Source organism: Balaenoptera ricei, chromosome 2 (assembly GCF_028023285.1).
Source record: "Balaenoptera ricei isolate mBalRic1 chromosome 2, mBalRic1.hap2, whole genome shotgun sequence".
Taxonomy (NCBI): domain Eukaryota; kingdom Metazoa; phylum Chordata; class Mammalia; order Artiodactyla; family Balaenopteridae; genus Balaenoptera; species Balaenoptera ricei.
Genome location: NC_082640.1, coordinates 70,574,525 through 70,596,202, shown reverse-complemented (window position 1 = coordinate 70,596,202; position 21,678 = coordinate 70,574,525). Strand labels below are relative to the sequence as shown.

At 52.1% G+C, this 21,678-nt stretch overlaps 1 protein-coding gene across 13 annotated transcripts in view; it reads right to left on the bottom strand.

The window, feature by feature from the left end:
* MEGF11 (multiple EGF like domains 11) overlaps nucleotides 1–21,678 on the bottom strand; it is a 368,541-nt gene that overhangs the window by 13,165 nt on the left and 333,698 nt on the right. For 9 of the 13 annotated variants that reach the window (XR_009501094.1, XR_009501092.1, XM_059915500.1 and 6 more), the window contains 11 exons: nucleotides 19,212–19,332; nucleotides 18,088–18,251; nucleotides 16,890–16,992; nucleotides 11,627–11,773; nucleotides 11,116–11,250; nucleotides 6,108–6,236; nucleotides 4,835–4,963; nucleotides 4,214–4,342; nucleotides 3,517–3,645; nucleotides 1,954–2,190; nucleotides 323–441 (listed from right to left, as the gene is read on the bottom strand). Coding sequence is in view for 11 of the 13 variants with exons in the window: in XM_059915500.1 (XP_059771483.1) it covers nucleotides 323–441; nucleotides 1,954–2,190; nucleotides 3,517–3,645; nucleotides 4,214–4,342; nucleotides 4,835–4,963; nucleotides 6,108–6,236; nucleotides 11,116–11,250; nucleotides 11,627–11,773; nucleotides 16,890–16,992; nucleotides 18,088–18,251; nucleotides 19,212–19,332 (1,542 nt within the window). In the remaining 2 variants the exon portion in view is untranslated. The remainder of the gene's footprint in view (nucleotides 1–322; nucleotides 442–1,953; nucleotides 2,191–3,516; nucleotides 3,646–4,213; nucleotides 4,343–4,834; nucleotides 4,964–6,107; nucleotides 6,237–11,115; nucleotides 11,251–11,626; nucleotides 11,774–16,889; nucleotides 16,993–18,087; nucleotides 18,252–19,211; nucleotides 19,333–21,678) is intronic. The other 4 variants (XM_059915496.1, XM_059915497.1, XM_059915491.1 and 1 more) reach the window with 1 other exon arrangement.

Below are 21,678 nucleotides of genomic sequence, written 5' to 3'. Positions count from 1 at the left end.
TTACGTGATGATCACATGACTTGGTATCCACTGGTTACGCACAGGGTATGGGGGTGTATGTTATATTGAGTGATGCTGTGAGTTGGTTACATGTGATGTGTTCTGGTTACATGGCACTTGTTGGCTCCATATAACCTGGTGGCTTCCTGTTACATGCTTCACAGAGTGTTTACATGGGATCACAGGGCAATGTTTATTGTATTGGCAGTTGGTTCCACACAGACCCTGGGCGGGGTGGTGGTGGTGCAGTTTCTTCCCAGGCAGAGGTGAGGGCTCAATGCAAAGACAGTGGATGGGGGCTGGGGAGTTAGGGGCCTGGTACCTTGGTGGGGCTGTTCCTGTCCAGAGTGCTGGCCTGGCTGGTGTTAGGCCCCCCGCACGCCAGTGAGTGGTAGCTGGAATTGGAAAAGCACTGGGCATGGCTGCTACTTTGAGACAAATCTGGGAAGAGAACAAGTTGCCACATGCCATCATATCCCTGCCCCTGGCATGAGACACCCCTAAACTAATGCTTGGGCTGGGCCGCCTTGAAAGTACTCTGCAAAGAGAGACAGTCAAGTCCCCCAGCCCCCAAGCTTCCTGGCATCTACTACTCCCCTAGAAATGTGTAGAGCCTGATTTGCCCCTTTCCTTGCGGTGGCCCTCCTTGCAGCGTGCAGGATGCAGGTTAGGCTTGCCAGTGTGGAGGGTGGCACCAGCATGAGAAGCGTTAACTTGACAGTCTCAGATATCCCTGAGTCACTACGTAGGGCTGTGCTGACCCTCCCCTGCCTCCCCCAGGGTCAGATCCCAGTAGTGAGGCTGTAAAGAGAACCCCACTTCTCCTGACCTTAGCCTTGCCCTCCAGCAGATTCCAGTGGAATGGCATGGGAACACCTAGCCAACCTTGCTTACTATAGTCATAGAAGAAAATCCCCAAATCTTCCCTGTGAGCTTTGGGATTTCATCAGGGGATATCTACTTTGGCTGAAACCCAGGGCAGCATGTAGGCCAGGAACTTCCTCAAGGTAGGGTCTGCACCTGGGCTGCTTCTGTCTATCCTGCAGCGCCTAGCACGGAGCTGGGCACATAGGAGGCAATGGAATTAGCAGGAATGACATGTCAGCAGGCTGGCGTGATCTTGATTTTCTAAGTAAGTCCAAGGTCCAGGAGGCTGCAGGTCAGCCAGGAGCTATGGAGCCAGCTGGAGAGAGCTGTCATCCTTGTGCTTACCCTGACAGGCCGACCCTCCTGTGGCTCAGGGCTGTGGGCAATTTTAGAGCATTTTGACCTCTTCTGTTTAATGAAATATGAAGCAAAAAGCTGCTCTTAAAGGCAGCAGTCCAGACTCCCAGATAGAATGCCTGCTGGAGTTGTTACCCCATTTGTGAACAGACTGGGTTCCAGCAGGCCTGACTCGAGGGACATTGCCCAGACTTTCAGACTTCCCCACGTCAGGCACCGTCCCCTTCCACTGTATAAATAGGGCCCTCCTAACTCTGGGAACTGGGAGGGAGGGGTGCTCTGAGGCCTTCACCAAGGAAACAAAAATGGGACAGGGCTTGGACATTGGGCCACATGGCTGGTTTCCTGAGGTGGCACAGGCTGGGGAGAGGTTCCCCTGGAGCATTTAGGAAATGTACTGCTTAGTGTGGGTGCTCCTGTGGCTAAAGCCTGGTGAGGAGGATGGGAAGCTCTGGGGAAATGGAAGAAGGCTCCTAACCATAGCTGTTCAGAGTGGGCACCCTGGAAATGACACCCCCTGGGAACCCCATCCACCTGTCCCAAGTAAGCGCCTGCTCCTCACCTCCATTATCTCTGCAGGGGAGTCTGAGCAGACAGCTCTGCAGGCATGACCACCCACCTTCAGCGATAAACCCTGGTGTCCCCAAGAATACCGTGTGGCTCCTCTTGGGTCTTGTGTGTGTGTATGGGTGGGGGGCAGGAGGGAGCTGCTGGGGGCATAGCCCTTACCTGAGAGGGAGTAGTCAGTGCTGGTCATCCTCATGGCAGGTGTGTAGGAGACGCGGGGAGCCAGGTCTCGGCCCTTCTCTTTCTGCCGCCGCCGGTGCCAGGCGAACAGGCCCAGCAGCACCACAATGAGGAACAACAGGAGGACGATGCCTGTGACAGCACCCACCGAGTGCCGCTCTGCACCCAGTGCTGGGCTGATCTTGGTGTAGGGATTCAGCTCCTCCATCATGAGGGCAGCTGCGGGCAGAGGGAGGGGCTGAGCCTGGGGCAGGCCTGCTTGCTCTTCAGGTCTCCTCAGCCTGGGGCCTAGACTCCTAATGTTAGGAGACCCGGGTGCTGGTCTTGGCCCTGTTCTTCAGTCCCTTCAACTTCACGTGTCTGTCTTCAACTGTCTACAAAGGGTGGAGTCCCAGGGCCGTGACAAGGAGCAAATGTGATCATAGGTGGGAACCAAAATAATGGATGTTTATTGAGTGTTTTTTACTCTGTTCTAAAAATGAGTTACAGATATTAACTCATTTGATCTTCCCAGCAGCCCTATAAAAGCTGTTTATAAGTCCTATAAGAAATAAAGACTAATTATTTCCCTTTCACAGATGAAGAAACTGAGTCACCAAAAGGTTAGGTAATTTGCCCAAGATCACACAACCAGTAACTGGTAGAGTGGGTTTCTCAGGAGTCAGGAAAAACTGGACTCAGCCCCCTCCCTGTCTACCAACTGTGTGACTCAGAATCCTCAGTTTGCTCATTTGTAACACGGGGACAGTAATCCCACTGTGAGCACTAATGAGAGACTGACAAGGAAAGCTGTGAGTGCTGTACCAGTGTGCCCAGGATTGCTGCTCCTAAAACCCCTCTTGATGATACCTGTGTGGGCTGTCCCTCATCCCCCATCAGAAAGCAGTGGAAATGTCTTTTGGCCCCTTTTCTGGACTGTGGATGCTTGGGTGCCCACTCTCATCCCTGTCTCCTACAGCCAACAGCAAAAACCATTTATCGAGTGCTCACTTGATGTGCCAGGCACCGTGCTGAGTCCTTTACTCACATTATCTTAACTTGGTCCTCACAACAGCACTATGGGGTCTTGTCTGACTAGAGACCTGGAGCCAAGGTTGAGCCCCTTTGGGCTCCTTGGCTCTCAGCAGAACCTTGTGTCTTTCCGCATGTGGAGTAACAGACCCGGCAAAAGGAAATGACCGGCCCAAGGACACCTAGCAGGTAATGGCAGAACCAGAATTCGGCAGATCTTCCAACTCGGTCTGCTGACCCTTCCACAGCACTGGCTTGCCGTCATCCTTCTTGGCTCACAAAACTTGGCCAAGGATGAGCAGAGGGAAGTGGTGCCTGAGAGGCTGCCTGCTCCATCTGCCTCTCCAGTGCCTGGAGCCTCCCCCTCCTCAGCACCCCCCATTCCACTCCCACTCTCCTCCCAGTGTGAATAAAAGGAAGTCACAGAGTGTCCTTATAAAATTCAGTCATTCCCATTGGATACTCCCTAGAGCCCGCCCCGTGGGGCCCTTTCCACAGCCCCCTTCCCCGGGGACTCTGCCATCTGTGTATTACCTTGGTCACACCTGATCCCTTTGAATCCAGAGCTGCAATAACAGGTGCCTGTGACGTGGTCACAGGTGGCATTGTTCATGCACTCACATAGCTGCTGACACCCATAGCCAAAGGTTCCTGGGGCACATCCTGTGTAGCACGAAGAAGAATTGGAGTCGACCGTGAGGTGCGCCCACTCTCCACCCCTCCCATCCCATATGTGGGCAGCTGTGAGGATTAGTTCTGCCTCACGGAGTGAAGCCTCTTTCTCTGTAGCTCCTGATGTGCTTTGGTTTGCTACTTGGGGCTAGACAGAACACCTATAACCCTGAGTGGGGGGACACCCACCCCTACCTCCTCCTCACCTGGTCCATATTTACACAGCATCTTCCGTGTGTCAGGCCCTGAGCTGGGTGCCACAGGGGCTTCAAAGATCAATCAAACAAGATCTGCCTCCCTCTACTCTCTCACTAAGCTCCTCCCCCAACAAAGGCTCTGCTCTGCCTCCACATGCCCCATCCCCACCCCCACCGAAGGAAGAAACTCTTCAGAAGCCAACGTAGGCCCAACCTTCAGGTTTTCTCCTTGGGAGTTGCTCCAAAAGTCAAGGGAGCAGGCGGTGCAGGGCCCTGATGGGTGGCCCTCAAAGGGGGAGGCTTCCCCTGCAGGAGGCTGAGGCCTGGCATTGACACCAGGGTCAGGGGTCGGGACAGCTTACTCTGCTCACAGTGTCGCCCGGTGAAGCCCGTGCGGCAGGTACACTTGCCGCTGATGTGGTCACAGCTGGCACCATTCTGACACTGGCACACGTGCCCGCAGTCCTTCCCATAAAACGCTGCTGGGCAGCCTGAAGAGAAACAGGGTGGGGGCAACGGCTGAGGTGCAGCTGGGACCAAACCTGTCTCCTGCCCCGTCTTTCTCTGAGCATGGAGTGAGGACTAGCGAGACCCTGCACGCTCCACGCTCGGAACCCTCATGCTGAAGAGGCAGGGAGTTCTTTGGACAAGGGTACCTTGGAACCAGAGGCCAGGCTGATGCCTCTTTGCTGTGCAACCACAGGCTGCTCCTCCCCACGCTGGGCCCCCCGTCCAAGGAGGGTCTGGTCTTGGTGATTGCTGGGGTACCCGATAGCCCTGACCTTCCAGGACTTTGGGCGCATCAACCCCCTGAGTCCGGCCAGGCTCTTCAACCCCAGCGGTGTGTGGCGGGGGTGGATAGCTCCCAGCCCTGGGGCCTGCCTCCTCCCTCCCTCCACTGCAGGTCCAGACGATGCCCACGGCAGCCAGCAGGCCGCAGCATGGGATTCCAAATAGCTGGGAGGCTGGGAGGCGGGGCTTACGCTGCGTGCAGAAGAGTCCGGTCCAACCAGGGGTGCAGTGGCAGGCCCCATCCTCGGCGCTACAGCTCGCCCCGTTGTGGCAGCTGCATGTGTGGAAGCAGGCGGGGCCCCAGAACCCAGATGGGCAAGCTGGGCGTGGGTGGGATGCAGAGGGTGAGGGCCAGGCAGAGAGGGGCGGGGGGGGGGGGGGAGGGAGAGGGAGGGGGAGTGCATGTCAGCCAAGACGCCAGGATGCCCCCGGGTGGCATTTCCTGGCTTTCACAGGGCTTAACCACTGTTCCCAGAATTCCTCCACTCATCTCTTGACCCAGTCACCCAGGATTCCCATTAAGCCTGGATTCTCTGCCCACCCTCCCAGTTCTGAGGGCTTCTGAACCTTCCCTCTTAGGGGAATGACTGTGATTTGGAGTGTGTGGTAAACTGTAAACACTGCGGTTGTGTGTACTAACTTCCCCATGAGGATGGGGGGGACTTTCCCAGGGTAGGGACTTCTTTTTTCTCAGGGAGCTAATGAGCTCCCGGAGGATGGCACGGGTGTCTCCTCCATCAGAATGGAAATGCCTTCAGGCCAGTTTGTTTGTTTTGGCCACTGCCCGGCATGCAGGATCTTAGTTCCCTGACCAGGGATCAAACCCTTGCCCCCTGCAGTGGAAGTGCAGCATCTTAACCACTGGACCACCAGGGAAGTCCTGGGCCAGGGCATCTTAACTGGGACCGTCCTAGGGGTACTGGCTGGGTCTCATCCATCAGCCAAGGACTCCACGGGGCAGAGGCTGAATCTCTGCCTTTAGATTGGGGGTCCCTGTTATCTCTGTATCAGATTGGGTTCACCTTATATGAACAGCCCCTACAATGCTCTGCCCAGGCCTATGATGCCCAGGACATCAGTCACATGAGCCACCCAGAGGACACCCTTGCTAGGCAACTGCCCAGGCCTCCCCTCACTTCCCTACTCCCTCTTCCCCCACATCCAAACTTAGGGGCTACTCCTTGCTCAGGTGCTAGGAGTATCAATACTCAGCGTTCATAGTATTAATGATACTACCAATAATGTCCATATCTTTAATACTAGCAGTTAATAATGCCAGTGATCAATCCTAGTAATTCATCCCGTTAGCTATAGAGACTATATGGGGCTCAGGTGGACATTCCTATCTGCAGGAGATTTCAGCCCTGGGAGGTAGAAGCACCAGGGGCAGAGAGGTTCTGGGCAGGGAGTGGGTGTTGCTGGGCCTGACCGCGGTCGGGGGCATTCCCGGGGGCAGCAGCTTACCCTGTGAGCAGTCCTTGCCAATCCACCCAGGGAAGCATTGGCAGGAGCCATCGATGGGGCTGCAGGTCCCGTTGTTGGCACAGGAGCAGAGCTGGGCACAGTCCTGCCCAAAGTGCCCTCCAGCACACACTGTGGGCACAGGACAGCCTGGCACCCGCCCTCCCACTTGTACTCCTCAGACCACCACCCACAGCTGCACCCCCAGAAGTTCCCAGGCCACAGCCATGGCCACCCTGGGGTCACGGATCTGGGTGGGAACTGCCCACCTCAGCACCCCCATCACCCTTCTCCATTCCCACATCGAGTTCCCCCTCTTGTGTCCGCAGCTGCCTTCTTCGGGAGCCTCTATTAATGATTCCCTCTGACGGGAACGAACTGAGGCCCATAGGGGTAGAATCACTTGACTGAGGTCTCACAGACAGAAGTGGTGAGGCTGGGGATCCCAGCTCCGCACTCAGTCCAGTGGTCCCTGTACTGCCCCGCAGCCTTCTGCTTTCCATCACCACACTTGTGTCAGCATCACTGATCTCACAACTGCGAGGGCAGGGAATGTTTATAGCTGGAAGGAGAGGGACATGCAGGGTGGCAGGTCTGTCTGCAGTTAGACGGCTGGAGGACCGGCCCCGAACGTCTATCCCTGTCCCCCTGTTTCCTCTGTCTCTCCAAATCCAACCTGTTCCTTGAGCCTCAGTTTAGCCTCCTCCCCAGGAGAGCCCTCCTGGGTCCACAAGGTGCTCTCTTCCACTGAGCTCCCATGGTATTTCCACCTTGAGTCCTTTGTAGGATTTTGATCCCAGCCCCTCCTGGAGGAGTCATTCCTTGGCTCCTGAAGGAAGGGCTGGTTTCCTCAACAAAGCTGCAAGCTCCTTGAGGACTAGATATGAGTGTTCACCGAGCACCTCCCTCTCAATTCCCTCTCAATTCATCCTCCACCTGCTTGCTACAGCCTGAGCTCTCTAAAGCACAGCTCTCTTCATGGCACTCCTAGGCCCTGCTCAAACATCCTCAGTGGCACCCTAGTGCCCCAGAGTAAAACCTAGATCCTAGAGATCAGCACTTAAACATACCTCATCACCCAGACATTGGACCACACACCACTTTCCAAATAACACCCCATGCATTTCCTCCTCTGTGCTTTCACTCCAGCTGTTCCCTCCCAGAATTTCCCTGACCCTCATGCCCAGCTGTGGAAATCCTACCCTGCCTACAAGACACATCTTAAGTGCCGCCTCCCCGATGATCCCTCTGTAGTAGACAGCTAGTCCTTCAATATCAATTCTCTTCTTCCTTAAGTAGAGTTTTAACTGGGCTTATGGCCACCTGCACAGCGGGGTATGGCCACGTGACTACATTCTGACCAATGGTAAGTGGAAATGCGTGTCTTTATTTGCCCATTCATTCTTCCTGTTGAAGAATAATGTGGATTATGGATGAGAATTGTGGGTAAGATAGCTGGAGCTCAAGCAGCTACCTTTCCTCAGAGGTGGAAGCCATGTGCTGAGGATGGCAGAACAACAAGATAGAAGGAGCCTGGGTCCCTGACATCTATGTAAGCTACCCTACCACTCCCTAGTGGCCTACTTCTGGGTCTTTGCTTTTCTTTCTTTTTATCTTTTTTGGTTTTTTTGTAAATGTGTGAGGGAAACAAAGCTTGTCATATTCAAGTCAGTTATTTTGGGTTTTTATGTTACTTATAGCTGAACTTAATCCTAACAGATTCACCCCTCTTCTCTGTTCTGGGAGGCTGTGTCCCTGTTTGAGCTTCTAGGACCCTCTATTAGTTTCTTCCCTGGTCTTCTGTTACTGTGGCTTGTGAGCCGTTTCAGGCCAGGCCTGGGTTCCACCCGTGTCTGTACACCCACAATGCCTGGAAAAATAACAGGTGCTCAAGGCACGATGGCTGAATATGCGGAAATAAACTGCTGCCCCCTCTCCCCCCACCCCTGCCCCCAAGTTCTGCTGGGAAAGGCTGAGCTCAGAATTTTCCCCTCTGGACTGCAGGCTTTGTGAGGGCAGGGAACTTGGCTCTCTTGTTCTTTGTTGTGTCCAAGTGCCCAGCACAGTACATGACATACAACAAACACTCAGGAACTATTCCCCAAATGGCCAAAACCGGCCCCAGGAGCAGTGACATTCCAGTGGGTTCTGCTGGAATCAGTGACCCCTGCCCCTTCGAGCTCCTCTCAGTTTGACATGCTCCCCTCAAAGCCCGGTTCCAGCTGGCCCTACACCCTCCAAGATGGCCTCCTTGCATCCCTGTTATGGGAGAGGAAGTCCTTGAATCCCTGAGGCCCTCATTTGGCTGAGCCACACAGAGCATCAGGGGAAGGTGTTGATTCTTGAAGAAAAGCAACTTCCCCAGGCCCACATCTCTCGAACTTTGGGCTGGTACCCCTCCCTTAGGCCACACTGCCTCATAGTGCCAGCCCTTCCCCGACTGGATGGTGGGCACCTGGATCTGTGGCCACCCTGTGCCTCTCCTGGACATGATTAGCAGTTGGGACAAACAATACCAGGCTCTCCAGCCCAAAGCCTTGGGTTTGGGTGCTAGTTTTATTTATGTATTCAACAAACATTTCTATGGCACTTTTATGTACCACTGTTCAGAATGCTTCACAAATATTAGTTCAATTAACCTTGTAATACTCTCATTATTGCATATTTTCATTATTACTAACTCTACAGATGAGGAAACTGAGGGACTGAGGGGTTAAGTAACTTGCCCAAGGTCACACAGCCAGGAAGCTCTGCCACTCACTGGCTAAGTACCTCTGAGAAAACCACATCACCCCTCTCAGTCTCCGTTTCCTCATCTTTGAAATGGGACTGATAACCCTCACCCACTGGCCTTGGGCTATAGTTAATGGTTATGGGCACGCTGGCTGATTTGGGCCCTGTGCTCTTCCCTAGCAAAAACCTTAGCTCCTTCCAGGGCAGGTCCACTGCCAGGAGGATGACATACATCTCACCTGTTTGCAGCTCAGCCTCCAGCTTTGGCTTCCTGAAAAGCAGGTCACCCAGCATGCTCTTCCCTGCCTCTGGGAGGTACATGATGTGGGGAACCCATCCCCTAGTCCTGGCCCTCTGTGGGGAGCTGGGTGCCAGAGATGCTCCACTGACACCCACCCTAAAACCAACCCTGAGCTTCTCTAACAAGACAGTCTTATATTTGAAGTCTTTCTCACATACGCAAGGCTGACAAATTCACCCACAGAGCTGCTAATGTGATCAGTCTAGTACATTAATTGGTTGACTTCTTAGCTGAATCAAGAGTGAGGCAAAGAGAGGGGTGGTGGAGAGAAGGGGGGCGCTGGTGAAAAGAAAACATCTGGTTGTATTTAATCTATGTTTAATGATTCTGTATAAGCAGTGTCTGTAATTTGTAACTCGCTGGAAAGCCAGTCATTAGAAAGCGTCAGTTCAATTTTTTACAAGGTTTGAGACTTAACCAGGGCAGTTGCCATTAATAGCAAACTCTATTAGATCTATGTGTGGAAAATACTCATTAGGCCAGCGGGCGATAAATCAGACATTGCAGGATGTGAGAGTTACTCCTCGGGCTGCTTAGGTCCTAATTTAGACCCGGCCTATCTGTATTGACGGCTGGGTCTCCGATGTGTAATAAGTAAACCTCGACATGTCAGGTTATGATTAAACTGTCCTAGGAGGACTGCAAGCAAATGAAACTGTCACGTATGTTTCCCTGGGGTCCAAACTTCTCATGACCTCAAAGCATCACGGAGTTAACTTTCCACTCATACATATTAATGGCCCACACGCTTAGAAAAATTGCCGAGCTCAGTGGTCATTATTCATCAAAAGAATCCAGTCTCCTGGGAGGCAGTGAGCTCTCAAAGGAAGTATTTAAGCAGAGGCCAGATGAGACTCTCACAGATGACCTTGAAGCTGCTTTTAGCTCTAAGTTTACCTTAGATGAAGATCCTTTCACTCCTTACAGGTTAAAGTACAAATTCTGCAACCTTGTCTTCAAAACTTCCCAGGAGTCCCCAGACTACCTTCTCAGTCTCCTTTGCCATCCACAGCGCCTGCATCCTCCTGCCATTCCCTATGGCTGGATAGTCGCATATGCACGCCTCTGTGCTTTGCCCAGGTTGGTTCCTCTACCCACAATGCCTTTCTTCCATCTCTGCCTTTTAGGCTAAGGCCCAGCTGAAGTCCTACACGGCACGGAGCCGTCCCCCAAATCCACCCTGCCTTGGCCTAACTAAGCCAGGGACGGCAATCAGCAACGGTGTGCAACGGAACCAGCTTCTACCTTCACACTGGCTATTAAATATTCGGGAATTTCACGACTGGTGTTAAACCATTGGTACCTTAGAATCAGCCATGGTGGGAATATCTACAACATGGAAATTTGCAAATGATACAGATTAGGGCTTTTCCCCCACAGAGAGCCAGTTTAGCAGCATATCAATTCGATAAGCTTTATCTCCCTTTTCAACTCCTGTTGAGTGGAAGAGTTGGCTGGAGTTGGTGCTGTGGATTCTGCAGCTGAGACAGGAAAGCGTGTGGTGAGGGATTAGTGTTGGCCTGAGTGTGAGGGGAGAAGGGCTGGGAAGTTGCCATCTCCAGCGAGGCCAGAACTGTCTCCTCTGAGCGCCCACAGTGTTCTCTGCCTTTCCCACTTGGCACTCAGCATAAGCCATTTGGGGTCACTTCATATGTGGACCTCATCTACGCTTGTTTCATTTTTTATCCGTTTAGACTAGGCTTTGGAGTCAGAATTTGTTTCTCAGCTCTGCCGCTTCTAGCTGTGAGACCATGGAGAAGTCATTTAACCTCTCTGAGCCTGTTCCTTCAACTGCATAATGGCTTTGTCTCACGCCCCGTGGTGTGTCCAATTCTTATCAAGGTAGCCCAAGCCCTGAAGAACCAAGGCGCTGCCCCCACAGAGTGTAATGAGAATCCTGAACCTTCCTTCCCTGCTGCTTCCCTCCTGGGACTCCTCGTCTTGCTGGCCCACACACCTTCCCCCTGGAAACAGTACCTTGGTTGCAGAGGGTTCCGGAGAATCCGGGGAGGCACTCACAGATGCCGCTGGCGTGATGGCAGGGCCCGCTGCTGTGCACGCAGAGGGGGCACGGCTGGGCACAGCTGTGGCCATAGAACCCAGGGGCGCAGACTGGGGGTGAAGGGGAGACGGTGGTCAGCAGCCCAAGGGGCCCCAGCCAGCCTGGCCACTTGTCCAGTCCCACACAGTGATGAAGAGAGGCTTCTCAGAAGCATGGGGAGAGAGTCGTGTCTGCCCCACACCTGGGAGGGCCCGTCCCTTTCTACAGAGAGGAGTTGTGGTCTGGTCCTGTTTCTACTGGCGAGCCAGGCTAGGCCCTGAACTTGGGGACAGAAAAGTCAGGGCCAGGAGAAAGGGGATTAGAGGGAGGGACTTGATGGGGACTGACTGTGTAAGCCCAGCCTCTCTCAGGCCAGTCCTAGTTCCAGCTGGGAAGGCTGGGGAGCATGAGCTGTCTGAGGTCTGCGGGGTAGGGTCTCAGCCTTACTTCTCTGGCATAAGGGTCCTCGGAAGCCCGGGGCACACTCGCAGCTCCCATCCTCTGGGGAGCAGGAGCCGCCGTTCTCGCAGCTGCAGGACACGGAGCAGTTGGGACCCCAGCGACCGGGCGGACACGTGCTGTCACAGTGGATGCCTGTGGGCCAGAGGCAGAGTTGGGTCAGTGGTAAGGGGCGAGGGTGAAAGGAAGAATGGGGGGGGTACTATGCAGTAAGAAGAGGTGGAGGCAAACACAGTACATCTGGGAATATGGAGGAAAAATCCAGAGACGCTTGCCTGGTCAGGGAGGGCTTCCAGGAAGAGGCGATGCCTGAACTGAGTCCTAAAGACCAAGGAGCAATTGACCAGATAAAGGAAACCCTATGTGCAAAGAGCAGGAGGCAGGAGAGAGAATCACGCCTTGAAAGATAAAACAGCATAGTGTGGTTGAACCATAAAGTACAAGATGGGATACGGCAAGAGATGAGATTGTGGGAATCAGAAGGGATCAGATCATGAAGGGCTTCCCTTGTCTTTGACATCTTAGCTGGAATCCAAGGTTAGTGCAGCAAGTGAGTGCCATTATGGGGGCTACATGAGCTGGGAGTGAGTTACATGCCCACCCACGTTAGCCCAGGAGCCACCGATCCTTGCTGGGCCCTAGCCAACCAGCCCCTGAGCAGTGGCTTAGAGAGTGGGTGGGGCCTTTTCAGATTCTTTTGACCACAGTCCTCAGTGCAATATGTATTTTATGTCAAATGTGCACACACATGTATAATAGAAACCAACATTTTGCAAATGACATTTACTGTCACTGTGATGCAATCTAGTGTTTTTTCTGCACTATGATGTATTCTATGTCCTTAAGAAAAAAAAAGCTAGTTGTGACCCAAAAAATTGATTTAATGACCTTCAGTTTGACATACAGTGGCCTATGCGGGAAGGGATGGAATCTGTCAAAAAGAAAGAGAAGCAAGGCCTACATGGTCTTTTTGAGCTGAGAGAAAGGAAATATGTGTTGGGGTGATTACAGCCTGAAGGCTGAGAAGAATTTTAAAAGGCCTGAGGCTGGACGCCCAGCTCTGGCGTGGGGTTTCCTCCCAGGCAGAAAGGCTTCTATTCCGCCACGCGTAAGGTGAATGGACCGTGGGGACCCAGGAGACCAATTTGGCTTTGGAAGGTGAATATCAGAGGCTCAGAGAGGAGCAGAATTAGTTTAAAAAGCACGTCTGCCTTGTTATAAGGACAGGGAGCGTGAGAAAGAAAAAGAAAGAGGGGGGAAGACATTCAGGCTCAGTGAACAGAGCCGGCCCTAGCAGCAGCAGGAGAGTGGTGGGACCAGTTTAGAGGCAGGCTGGAATTGTACAAGCTTACCTGGGCAGGTGGGGAAAGGGGAGGGGGCAGAACAGAGGGAGAGGGTGGAGAGGGAGGGGATGCAACAGGTTTTACTCTCCTCTAGCACCTCAGTTTAGCCCATGCTCCCTCCCTGGGCCTCCCTCCCTGTGACAGCTCAATTCTGCAGCAGGGTGGAGGCTTCAGATGCCACTCTGCAGGAAATAGGCCTCTGAATGGAGGGAACGGGGTGCGGGGAGCTTCTTCCTGGGAATACAGTCTTTCCCCAGTGAGAATCTGGTGGTCACATTTCCTCCTCAATGGAGGTCTCTCCCAGTGGAGTTTCGGGTGCACAAGAGGTGAAGCCCGGACAAGCAACACGGATGGACCGAAGGGGAGCCTGGGGCGGGGGAAACCACAAAGCTGTTTAAAACCAAAAGCCATGATCTGCCCCAAGGAATTCTTTGGCCTGTGGTTGTTGAAAACAACCTGTTCAGACTGCAGGCCGAGGGACCCTGCTGCTCTTGGGAGGCGCCCTGGACTACGGAGGAGCTCCACTGTCTGACGGGGGCCTCCAATTCCTCCTGTGCAGCAAGCACCCTTGGTTAGGCTGCCCAAGGCTCTTTCCCATAGTTGTAGGCTTTCCCCTAAAACTGTATGCAGATATTACTGTGATTAATAAAACACAATGCATGCAAAAGCACCCCTGAATTCATGGCAGCTTGGTGCTATCATGTTTTCCCCCAAATCAGTGGATGTTAAAAGTACAGCTCCTCTCATGTGTGGGATCCTCCAAATGTTTTCATGTCAAAAAGGTGTCCTCTTTTTTGGAGATTAAGAACCACAGGTGTAAGGTGATTATGCTCAGATTGCAGATGGCTGCAAGGGTCCACTGGGTTCTAGGATCTGCCAATTATTCTAGTCGAGGCCTGGTTGTGTGGGTGTGGGGCTCCTGTTTGAGGTTCTTGTATGTCCTAAGGGCCCCCCGGAACTTAAGACATTGGCATCTAAGTGGAGAGAAGGGTCCAGGGTTTCCCCTTGCGTGCAAAGTCCAGTTGCACCAGTGCGGTCAAAGGGCTTGACCTTGGCCTAAAGGGAGGCTCTCCAACTACAGCTTCTGAAGAGGAGTGGCATCATCAGTTAGTTGCCTTCTCTAGGCCCTGTTTTCCCTATTGTTGAATGGGGATAATAATCCCCCGTAGGGGTCCCTCCCCCTCTTACCCTTAGGGAATCTCCCTGCTTTATCTTTCAGGGCCCCCTACACATCTACATTGGTGGGTAAAGCTAGGCTAAGAATCTATATATTGTGACCTCTAGTTCATGTCACAAGGCTAGCAGCAATTCAGCAGCCCACATCCTTCAGAGACTGTTTTGGGTTTTTGGGTCTTCCTTCTCCAGGAAGTCTTCCTGAATGTCTGCCTAGGGATTCAAGCATCTATTTGATAGTGGCATACAACTTTGTCCCTACCTATCATTTGAATATTTCATATGTATGTGTCCTGTAAAGACAGGGACTATGGCTTCTTGACACTTCTGACTCTCTTTATCCAGGTGCTCCTAATGGGCAGGGAAATGATCTTGGTCATTTTTGCATCTCTACTACCCAGGACCGTGTCTGGCACACAGTAGGTGCCCAGGGGCTATTGCTGTTGAATTTTGCCATTTACTGCTGGGCCTAGCACAGTGCCGGGCACATGGTAGCTGCTAAATAAAGACTTGGTGATGGCTCGAGTCAATAAATGCTAGTTGAATGAATAAATGGTTCCCCTTTACAGTGCAATACAGTGTCTCCCATCCTGTTGGCACTAATGTCCTGAGCCCTTGGGCAGCTCCCTTTCCTCATCTGTAGCATAGGAGGTTGGAGCGGAACATCGTCAAGGTCTCCTTCGCTTCAAGGGGAAAGGCCATATATGGTTATAGGCCAGCTTCTTTCAATTTATTTCAATAAACACTGAATAAGCACCTACTATGTGCAGGGCAAGGTGAATTAGATATCATGCCAGTCAAGAAGTGTGTGGCTAAGGGGGGCGAGGGGAGAAGACATGTACATGCTTAGAGCAAAGAAAAACAAGTGTTGAGCCTAGGCACAAGCAACATGCCAGGGGCTCGGTAGTCAGCAGTGGGTGGGGAGGGCTTGCCGAGCAGGAGGCTGGGGCCTTTACCCTGCGCCCTCACTGTCTTTCCTCGGTTTCCTTCTGCTTGACATATCTCAGGACATCAATTGCTCCTTTGAAGTGACTTCAGGACCACATTTGGGGAAATTAGTTTTAGAACAGCAGAGACCTTGCTGAAAGGTTGTCCATCAAAGACAGAATTTTTAAGCACCAGATGTCATTGAAATCTTATCGGTTCACTGGAAATTAAGGCAATGAAAAATTAAAGTGGATTTCCATTTGGCTCCAGCTAAGAGTCTAGGGTGCCAGTAACCAGGGTGGAGCCTAGCTCTGTACTAAGCGGCAGGGCAAGGGAGTCAGGTCGGAGATGCTACAGAGCAAGCAATGTCCCCGGCCCTCAGCTGCTCAGAAACTTTCTGGTTGCAGAGAACAGAGGTTGCTCAGCAGCCTGGTGTGAATATTTATCTGAGGACCTACGCTGCCAGCAATGCCTGTATTTCTTTCTCCTTGCTGTCCACAAGTTTGGGAATGGCCAGTGGGTTCATTCACGTAACATTAACACTGTATTTGTGGCTTACACTTACTGAGCACCTATTATGTGCCAGGCACTGTTAGTGCTTACAGGTATTAACTCATTTAAACTTCAAAATGATCTTGTAGTTATAAGGATTATAATTATCTGCATTTTACGGATGGAGGATTCAGGCCCTGAGAGGTTAAAGGACTTGCCCAAGGAGGTCTGGTGCCAGCTCTGTGTTCTTAACCATTTCTCAGTGTGTGGCAGGCAGTGGATACAGTGGTGAACAAGGCAGATGTGGTCCCTGCCTCCAGAGAACTGATGGTCAAGGTGGGAGGCAGATAATAAACAAATCGTTACTCAAATCAGAGTTCAGTGACAACTGAAGTAAGTACAGCAAAATGCTGTGAGAATTAATTAAAGGGGCTCTTTCATAGTCTTGGCCAGGTTGGGGAGGTGGTAGTATCAGGGGGAGAGAGCCTTCCCAGAGGAAGTCATCTTTACGTTGAAATATGATAGATGAGAAGGTGTTATTAGGTGAAGAGAAGGGGAAAGAGTGATCTAGGCAGAGGGGATGCACATTTGAGGCCTGGAGTCAGGGAGGGTGGTTGGCCCAGGTGGTGGAGTGAAGTGAGTGATGGGAGGGCGCAAAAGAGAGGTGGAGGAGTTGGGCAGGGCCTTACAGGGCCATGTGGACCCCAGGTCACTGTAAAGATTTTGGATCAGTGTCATGGGAAGCCATGGAGGCATCCTGAGCAGGGACTGATGTGAACAGATCTGGCCACCGTGTACAGAGTGGATGCAGCTGTGCAAGAGGGGAGGCCCACAGAAAAACGGGAGGCCGAGGCAGTGCCTGCTGAGAGATGGTGCTCAGTGGACGAGGGTGGTGGCAGTGGCTGGTGAGGAATGGATGGGTTTGCCATCTATTTAGGAGGTGAGCTGCCAGGACACATGTAGGGGCCAGGAGTCTGAGCCTGGGCTAAGGAGAAAGTTCCCTGTCCCCCTCTCCACCATATCCTCTGCAAACACAGATTGAGCACCCACACCTTTGTCTGAATTTTTTTAAACTGGTCTGTCCCTAGCCCTTAGAACAGAGCCTGCACATACTAGGTGTTCAATTAATATCTGTTTACTCAAATGGAATGAAATGGAGAACTGAAGCCCAGAGGATATAAAGAAAAGGTGCATATGTAGGGAAAAAGAAGAAGAAAAAGTGAAGGAAAAAAAAGAAGGAACAGTCAAGAGAAGCAGGAGAATACCAAGAGCTCAGTTTCACAGGACCTGGATGGTGGCATGGCAGAGGGGTTTACCTGTCCATCCAGCCAGGCAGCAGCAGTGGCCTGTGACGGGATCGCAGCCATCAGCGTGGCTGCAGTCACAACGCTCACTGCAGTTCAGCCCAAATGTGCCATCCTGTGGAGAGAAGGGGGAGAGAGAAATGACGAGACCTAGACCCTCAGAGGTTCTCACACTTCTTTTGGATGTTGATGACAAAACTGAGCCACTGCCCAACAAGGATGAAGAGAAACTGGGGCTGGAGCACTGTGGAGGCACTTTTTATAACTGGGGATCCAGTGAAGCTACTCCAAATAATTCTTTGGCTGCATTACGAAGAGTATGCAGGTTAGAAGGAGGGAGGTGTTGGTCCTGCCCTACCTCTCAATGGTCAAGCTCAGAGAGCTGTAATGATCATTAATTAAAATTGTAAATGAAAATGCACCTTGCAAATTTTAAAACATTGATCACATGTGAGGAATGACTATTGATTTTTTCTTTGTGGGTAAGAAGGTGGCGGTCAACATTTGTTGTGTGCTCATCAGGTATCAAGAGTCTCATATAATTCATTTCTCTTCATCTTCACAACAACTCTATGAAATGGTTCCATTATATTCAAAATTTAAAGATGAGATGAAGTAACATGCTCCAGGTAACACAGCTAGGATGAGGCAAAGGCAGGATTGGAACCCAGGACTGTAGGACTCATTCAACAACATCCTATCAGTTGGTTTAACTTAACTTGTATCTTAGACTAAGATCCAGGGATTAAGTCTAGGTGGGTTATTACTGGATAATGCTTGGTTTAGTCCTCCCAACCTTGATCATAAAATTATAGACTGTTGGAACCAGAAAGAAGCTTAGACATTATTATCAAGGAATGGCAACTCTGATGGATTAGTAAGAGCTGTCCTGTAGCACTGTGTCATGAAGGATTCTGAAGCTGCATCTGGGCTCAGGTAAATGTGCCAGAGTCAATAATGTTTCCCAAGAGCACCCAGGGGAAAGTGAGGCCACATCACCATATGTGCTAAGTATCTGTCATTTTATAGATGAGAGGGCTGAGGCCAGAAGTAGGACAGAGAGGTTAGAGCTAGGGCTGAGACCTGAATCCAAGTGTCCCACCACCTGGTCCAGTGCTCTTCTCTGTGCACCTCTGTGGACAAAAAAACTACAGGGAAAGGGCATGGGGGGCTGATGGGCCCACCCCGTCCTTCCCCACCCCACACTCACCGGGCAGGGCAGTTCACAGTTGTCCCCCAGCCAGCCAGGGGTGCAGAAGCAGGAACCATCGGTGGGGCTGCAGGCCGCCCCATTGGCACAGGTGCAGCTCTCGTTGCAGTTCAGGCCCCACGTCCCACTGGGACACGGCAGGGTGCAGTCGAGGCCCTGCCACCCTGAGGGGAGGGAACGAGGCTGTCACCTCTCCATCTGGGCCCAGCATGGCTTTCTGCCCACTCCCCCCAGCTCTGTACAAGGCATCACACCCAAACCACCCCTTCTCTGATTGCTAGGTTAGAACACACATTCCACATTCGGAGTCCACTCAGAAACACAGCAAAGCTGTTGAGAGAGCGGGGGCTAGAACCTGGGTCTCCTGCCTCCCGGTTCTCACTCTTTTTGCCATAGGTGGATGATCCCACCTGGGACAGGGAACCAGTGGAGGTGGAGAGGGCTATCTGTGCCGAGGGTATACTCAGGAAACTTATCTCAGGGCCCTGTGTTTTGGTGATAGGCTGATTTCCCATTCTGAGGCTGGTTACTGGCTTGTCTGCCCTCAGATCCATTTCTCCCCTTCCCCTGCTCTGTTCTGTGTCCCAGGGGGCTGACCCCTGCAGCTGCTCCCAGATGGGCTTGCCAGTGGGAGACCTGGCCGGTGATGGGAGGGCGGGAGCAGGAGAGATGCCAGGTGTCTCCTCTTCTTTCTCCGCTATGAGCAGGGCCGCTGGTGGTGGCTGTGTCTCAGTGCTCCAGCACCATCTTGCAGCCCCTCTGCCCACATCCCAGCTCCCACCAGATGGCCCTCACTCCCAGGCTCTGGGAACTCCACTTCCTCCCTTTGTCCCTTTCACCCTAGAAGTGGTAGCAACTGTGGGAGAAGCTACTACTTTCTGCGTTGCTCACGTTCCCTTGTAAGTCCTTTCAGCTCTTCTAACACTGTGGTAACAAATCCCCTTTATTACATTCCTGCTGTTGAAGTCCCTGGCATGGGTCTCCTTGGCTGGAACCTGACATATAGGCTCCCCGACCCTGCATGTGGGTGGGTGGGGCAGGAGCAGCCCAGACCCCTCAGCCGGCAGCCCACCTGGGCAGTGTGCACATCTGAGGGGATGGGATTGGGAAAGAAGGCACATTACCCTCCTTGCAGGTGCAGGAGCCATCTACTGGGGAGCAGGTGCCACCGCTGTTACAGCTACAGACGGATGAGCAGTTGGGGCCGTAGGTCCCTGCTGCACAGGGAACTGCACAGACCTCCCCCTAGAAAAGGAGGAGGGGAATTTTGGGTCAGAGGTTGCCCCGTGCTGGGTGGTTGTGGCAGGTAGAATAATGCCCACCCCTGCCTCCCCCCGACCATGTTCTAATCACTGGAACCTGTGAATATGTTACCTTATGTGGCAAAAGGGACTTTGCAGGCGTGACTAAGGACCTTAAGACAGAGGAAGTGTCTTGGATTAGCCAGGTGGACCCAAATCACATGTGTCCTTATGAATAGAAGATGACCAAAAAGGTAGCCTCGAGAAGTCCTCCATCTGCCTGCACTGACTTTGAAGACGGAGGAAGGGGGCCACAAGCCAAATAATGCAGTGGCCTCTAGAAGCCAGAGGCCTCATTTTACAGCCACCAAGAAAACGGGGACCTCAGTCCCACAACCCTAGGAACTGAATTCTGCCAACAATCCAAATGAGCAGAAAACAGATTCACCCCTAGAACCTCCAGAAAGGAACACAGCCTGCTGACACCTTGACTTTAGTCCTGTGAGACCCATACCAGACTTCTGACCCACAGAAATGTAAGATAGTACATTTGTTTTGTTTGAAGCCACTAATGTGCTAATTTGTTACAGCAGTGATAGGAAAGCAATACAGTGATCCTCACCATTTGGGGGAGGGCTCAGGCCTCCAGACCACAGCTCTAGGATGGGCAAAGCCCTCAGGGAACTTGACCCCTGAATCTGTATTAGGTCACAGCAGCATGGAATTTAACCCTCTGCCTCTCCATCAATCTTATTTGATTCTCGCCAGCAACCCCTTGACGCAGATAATAATATCCTACCCCTGTTTACCCGAACCTCAGAGAAGTTAAATGTAAATTATAATAGCTAATGCACATTAAGTCCTTTCTCAATATCTGGTACCATGCATACATCATCTCATTTAATCCTCATAAACCCTCAGCAGATAGGAACTAATGCCTCAGCATTATTCCCACTTAATAGATAGAACAATTGTCAGAGAAGTTATGTAATTCAGCCCAGGTCATGGAGCTAAACATGGTTGATCTCTATTTGAACCAAGGCTGTCTGCTTAACCCTTCTGTTACCAGGTGTCATAAACCAGCTTTCCTGGAAAGCATTCTCTGAGATGGAAACTAGTGAGCTTTTGAGAATAACCTCTACGAGGGGTAAGGGAAGCAGGACGGGCAGAGGGAGAAATTGAACTGAGGTGCAGTTGCAACAACGTCCTCAGCTGATCTGCCAGGAAGCTCTGCAGTGGGTTGGTCCTTAGAATTGTCCTGCCAGAGGAAAGGGAGGGAGGGCCTCCATACCCCAGACCAATCCACTGCCCTGGGGAAGGGGGAATGACTTCAGGGGAATCCATGCTCTTTGACTGAAGGCAATTTCTGCAGAGGGACTCAGCTGGGAGCCACTAAGTTTCCTGCAGCTAGAAGGAAGGGGTGCCTCCATCCATCCTGAATCGTGAATCTGGGTGACACCCTACAGGATCCACTATACCAGGCCTCCTTAGGTGGGCTATTAGCTCCAGTAAGGAGTTCAGAGTGAGGACAAGTCACAGGGCCACCAGGAATGGGAACTTGAGAGGCCTTCAGGGGTGGGAACATTTAATCAGAGAAAGTGGGGTAAAGGCAATCCAGGTGGGAAGAGTGTGGACAAGAGTACAGAGGAATATGAGAGCTGGGAATGTTCTAGGGGTCGCAGGAGGGGGAGTTTGTGTAGGGAGGGGCGAAGGAGATATTTAAAAGAGGTGTTGGTAGCCTTGAATGCCAGGGAAGTAAGTTGGGGCTCTCTTCTCAGAGTACCCAGGACGTGCCTTCCCCACCCAGGAGCCCATGCTGGGGCTTTCTCCTCTGGAGCATATGGTCACTGGATGTTGAATTCCCACTGTCTCCCGCTAGGGACCATCTCCAGCGAGCTTCTCAGGTCTTGCGCTGAGGTTTACTACAGGAATGCTGACGCATGGGCCAGGATACCAGAGCTTGCCTGGGTCCCACTAGCTGTGTGACACTGGATAGATTACTGTCCCTCTCTGAGCCTCACTTCCAGCATCTTTGAAATGAAAGCCTTGACGTAGGGGAGCCCGGGCAACTGGCCTCACCTCCATTTAGGTCACAGAGAGACCTTATTATGGCCCCTGGTGAAGAGGCTCCTCTCTAGCCCTTGTCTCCTGTCCCACCTGCACAGGCTGAGTCAGGGAGGAGGGTCTGGGAAGTGCAGAGTCCTGTACCAGAAGGTTCCATGGTTCCCACTCTTTCCCCTGCCAGTCCTTGGCAGACCCTGACCAGCTGGAATCTGTTAGCGCTCCCATTACTCTGAAAATTTTAACTTCTCCAGGACTATAAATAGACCAAAAGAATATGTTTAAGCTC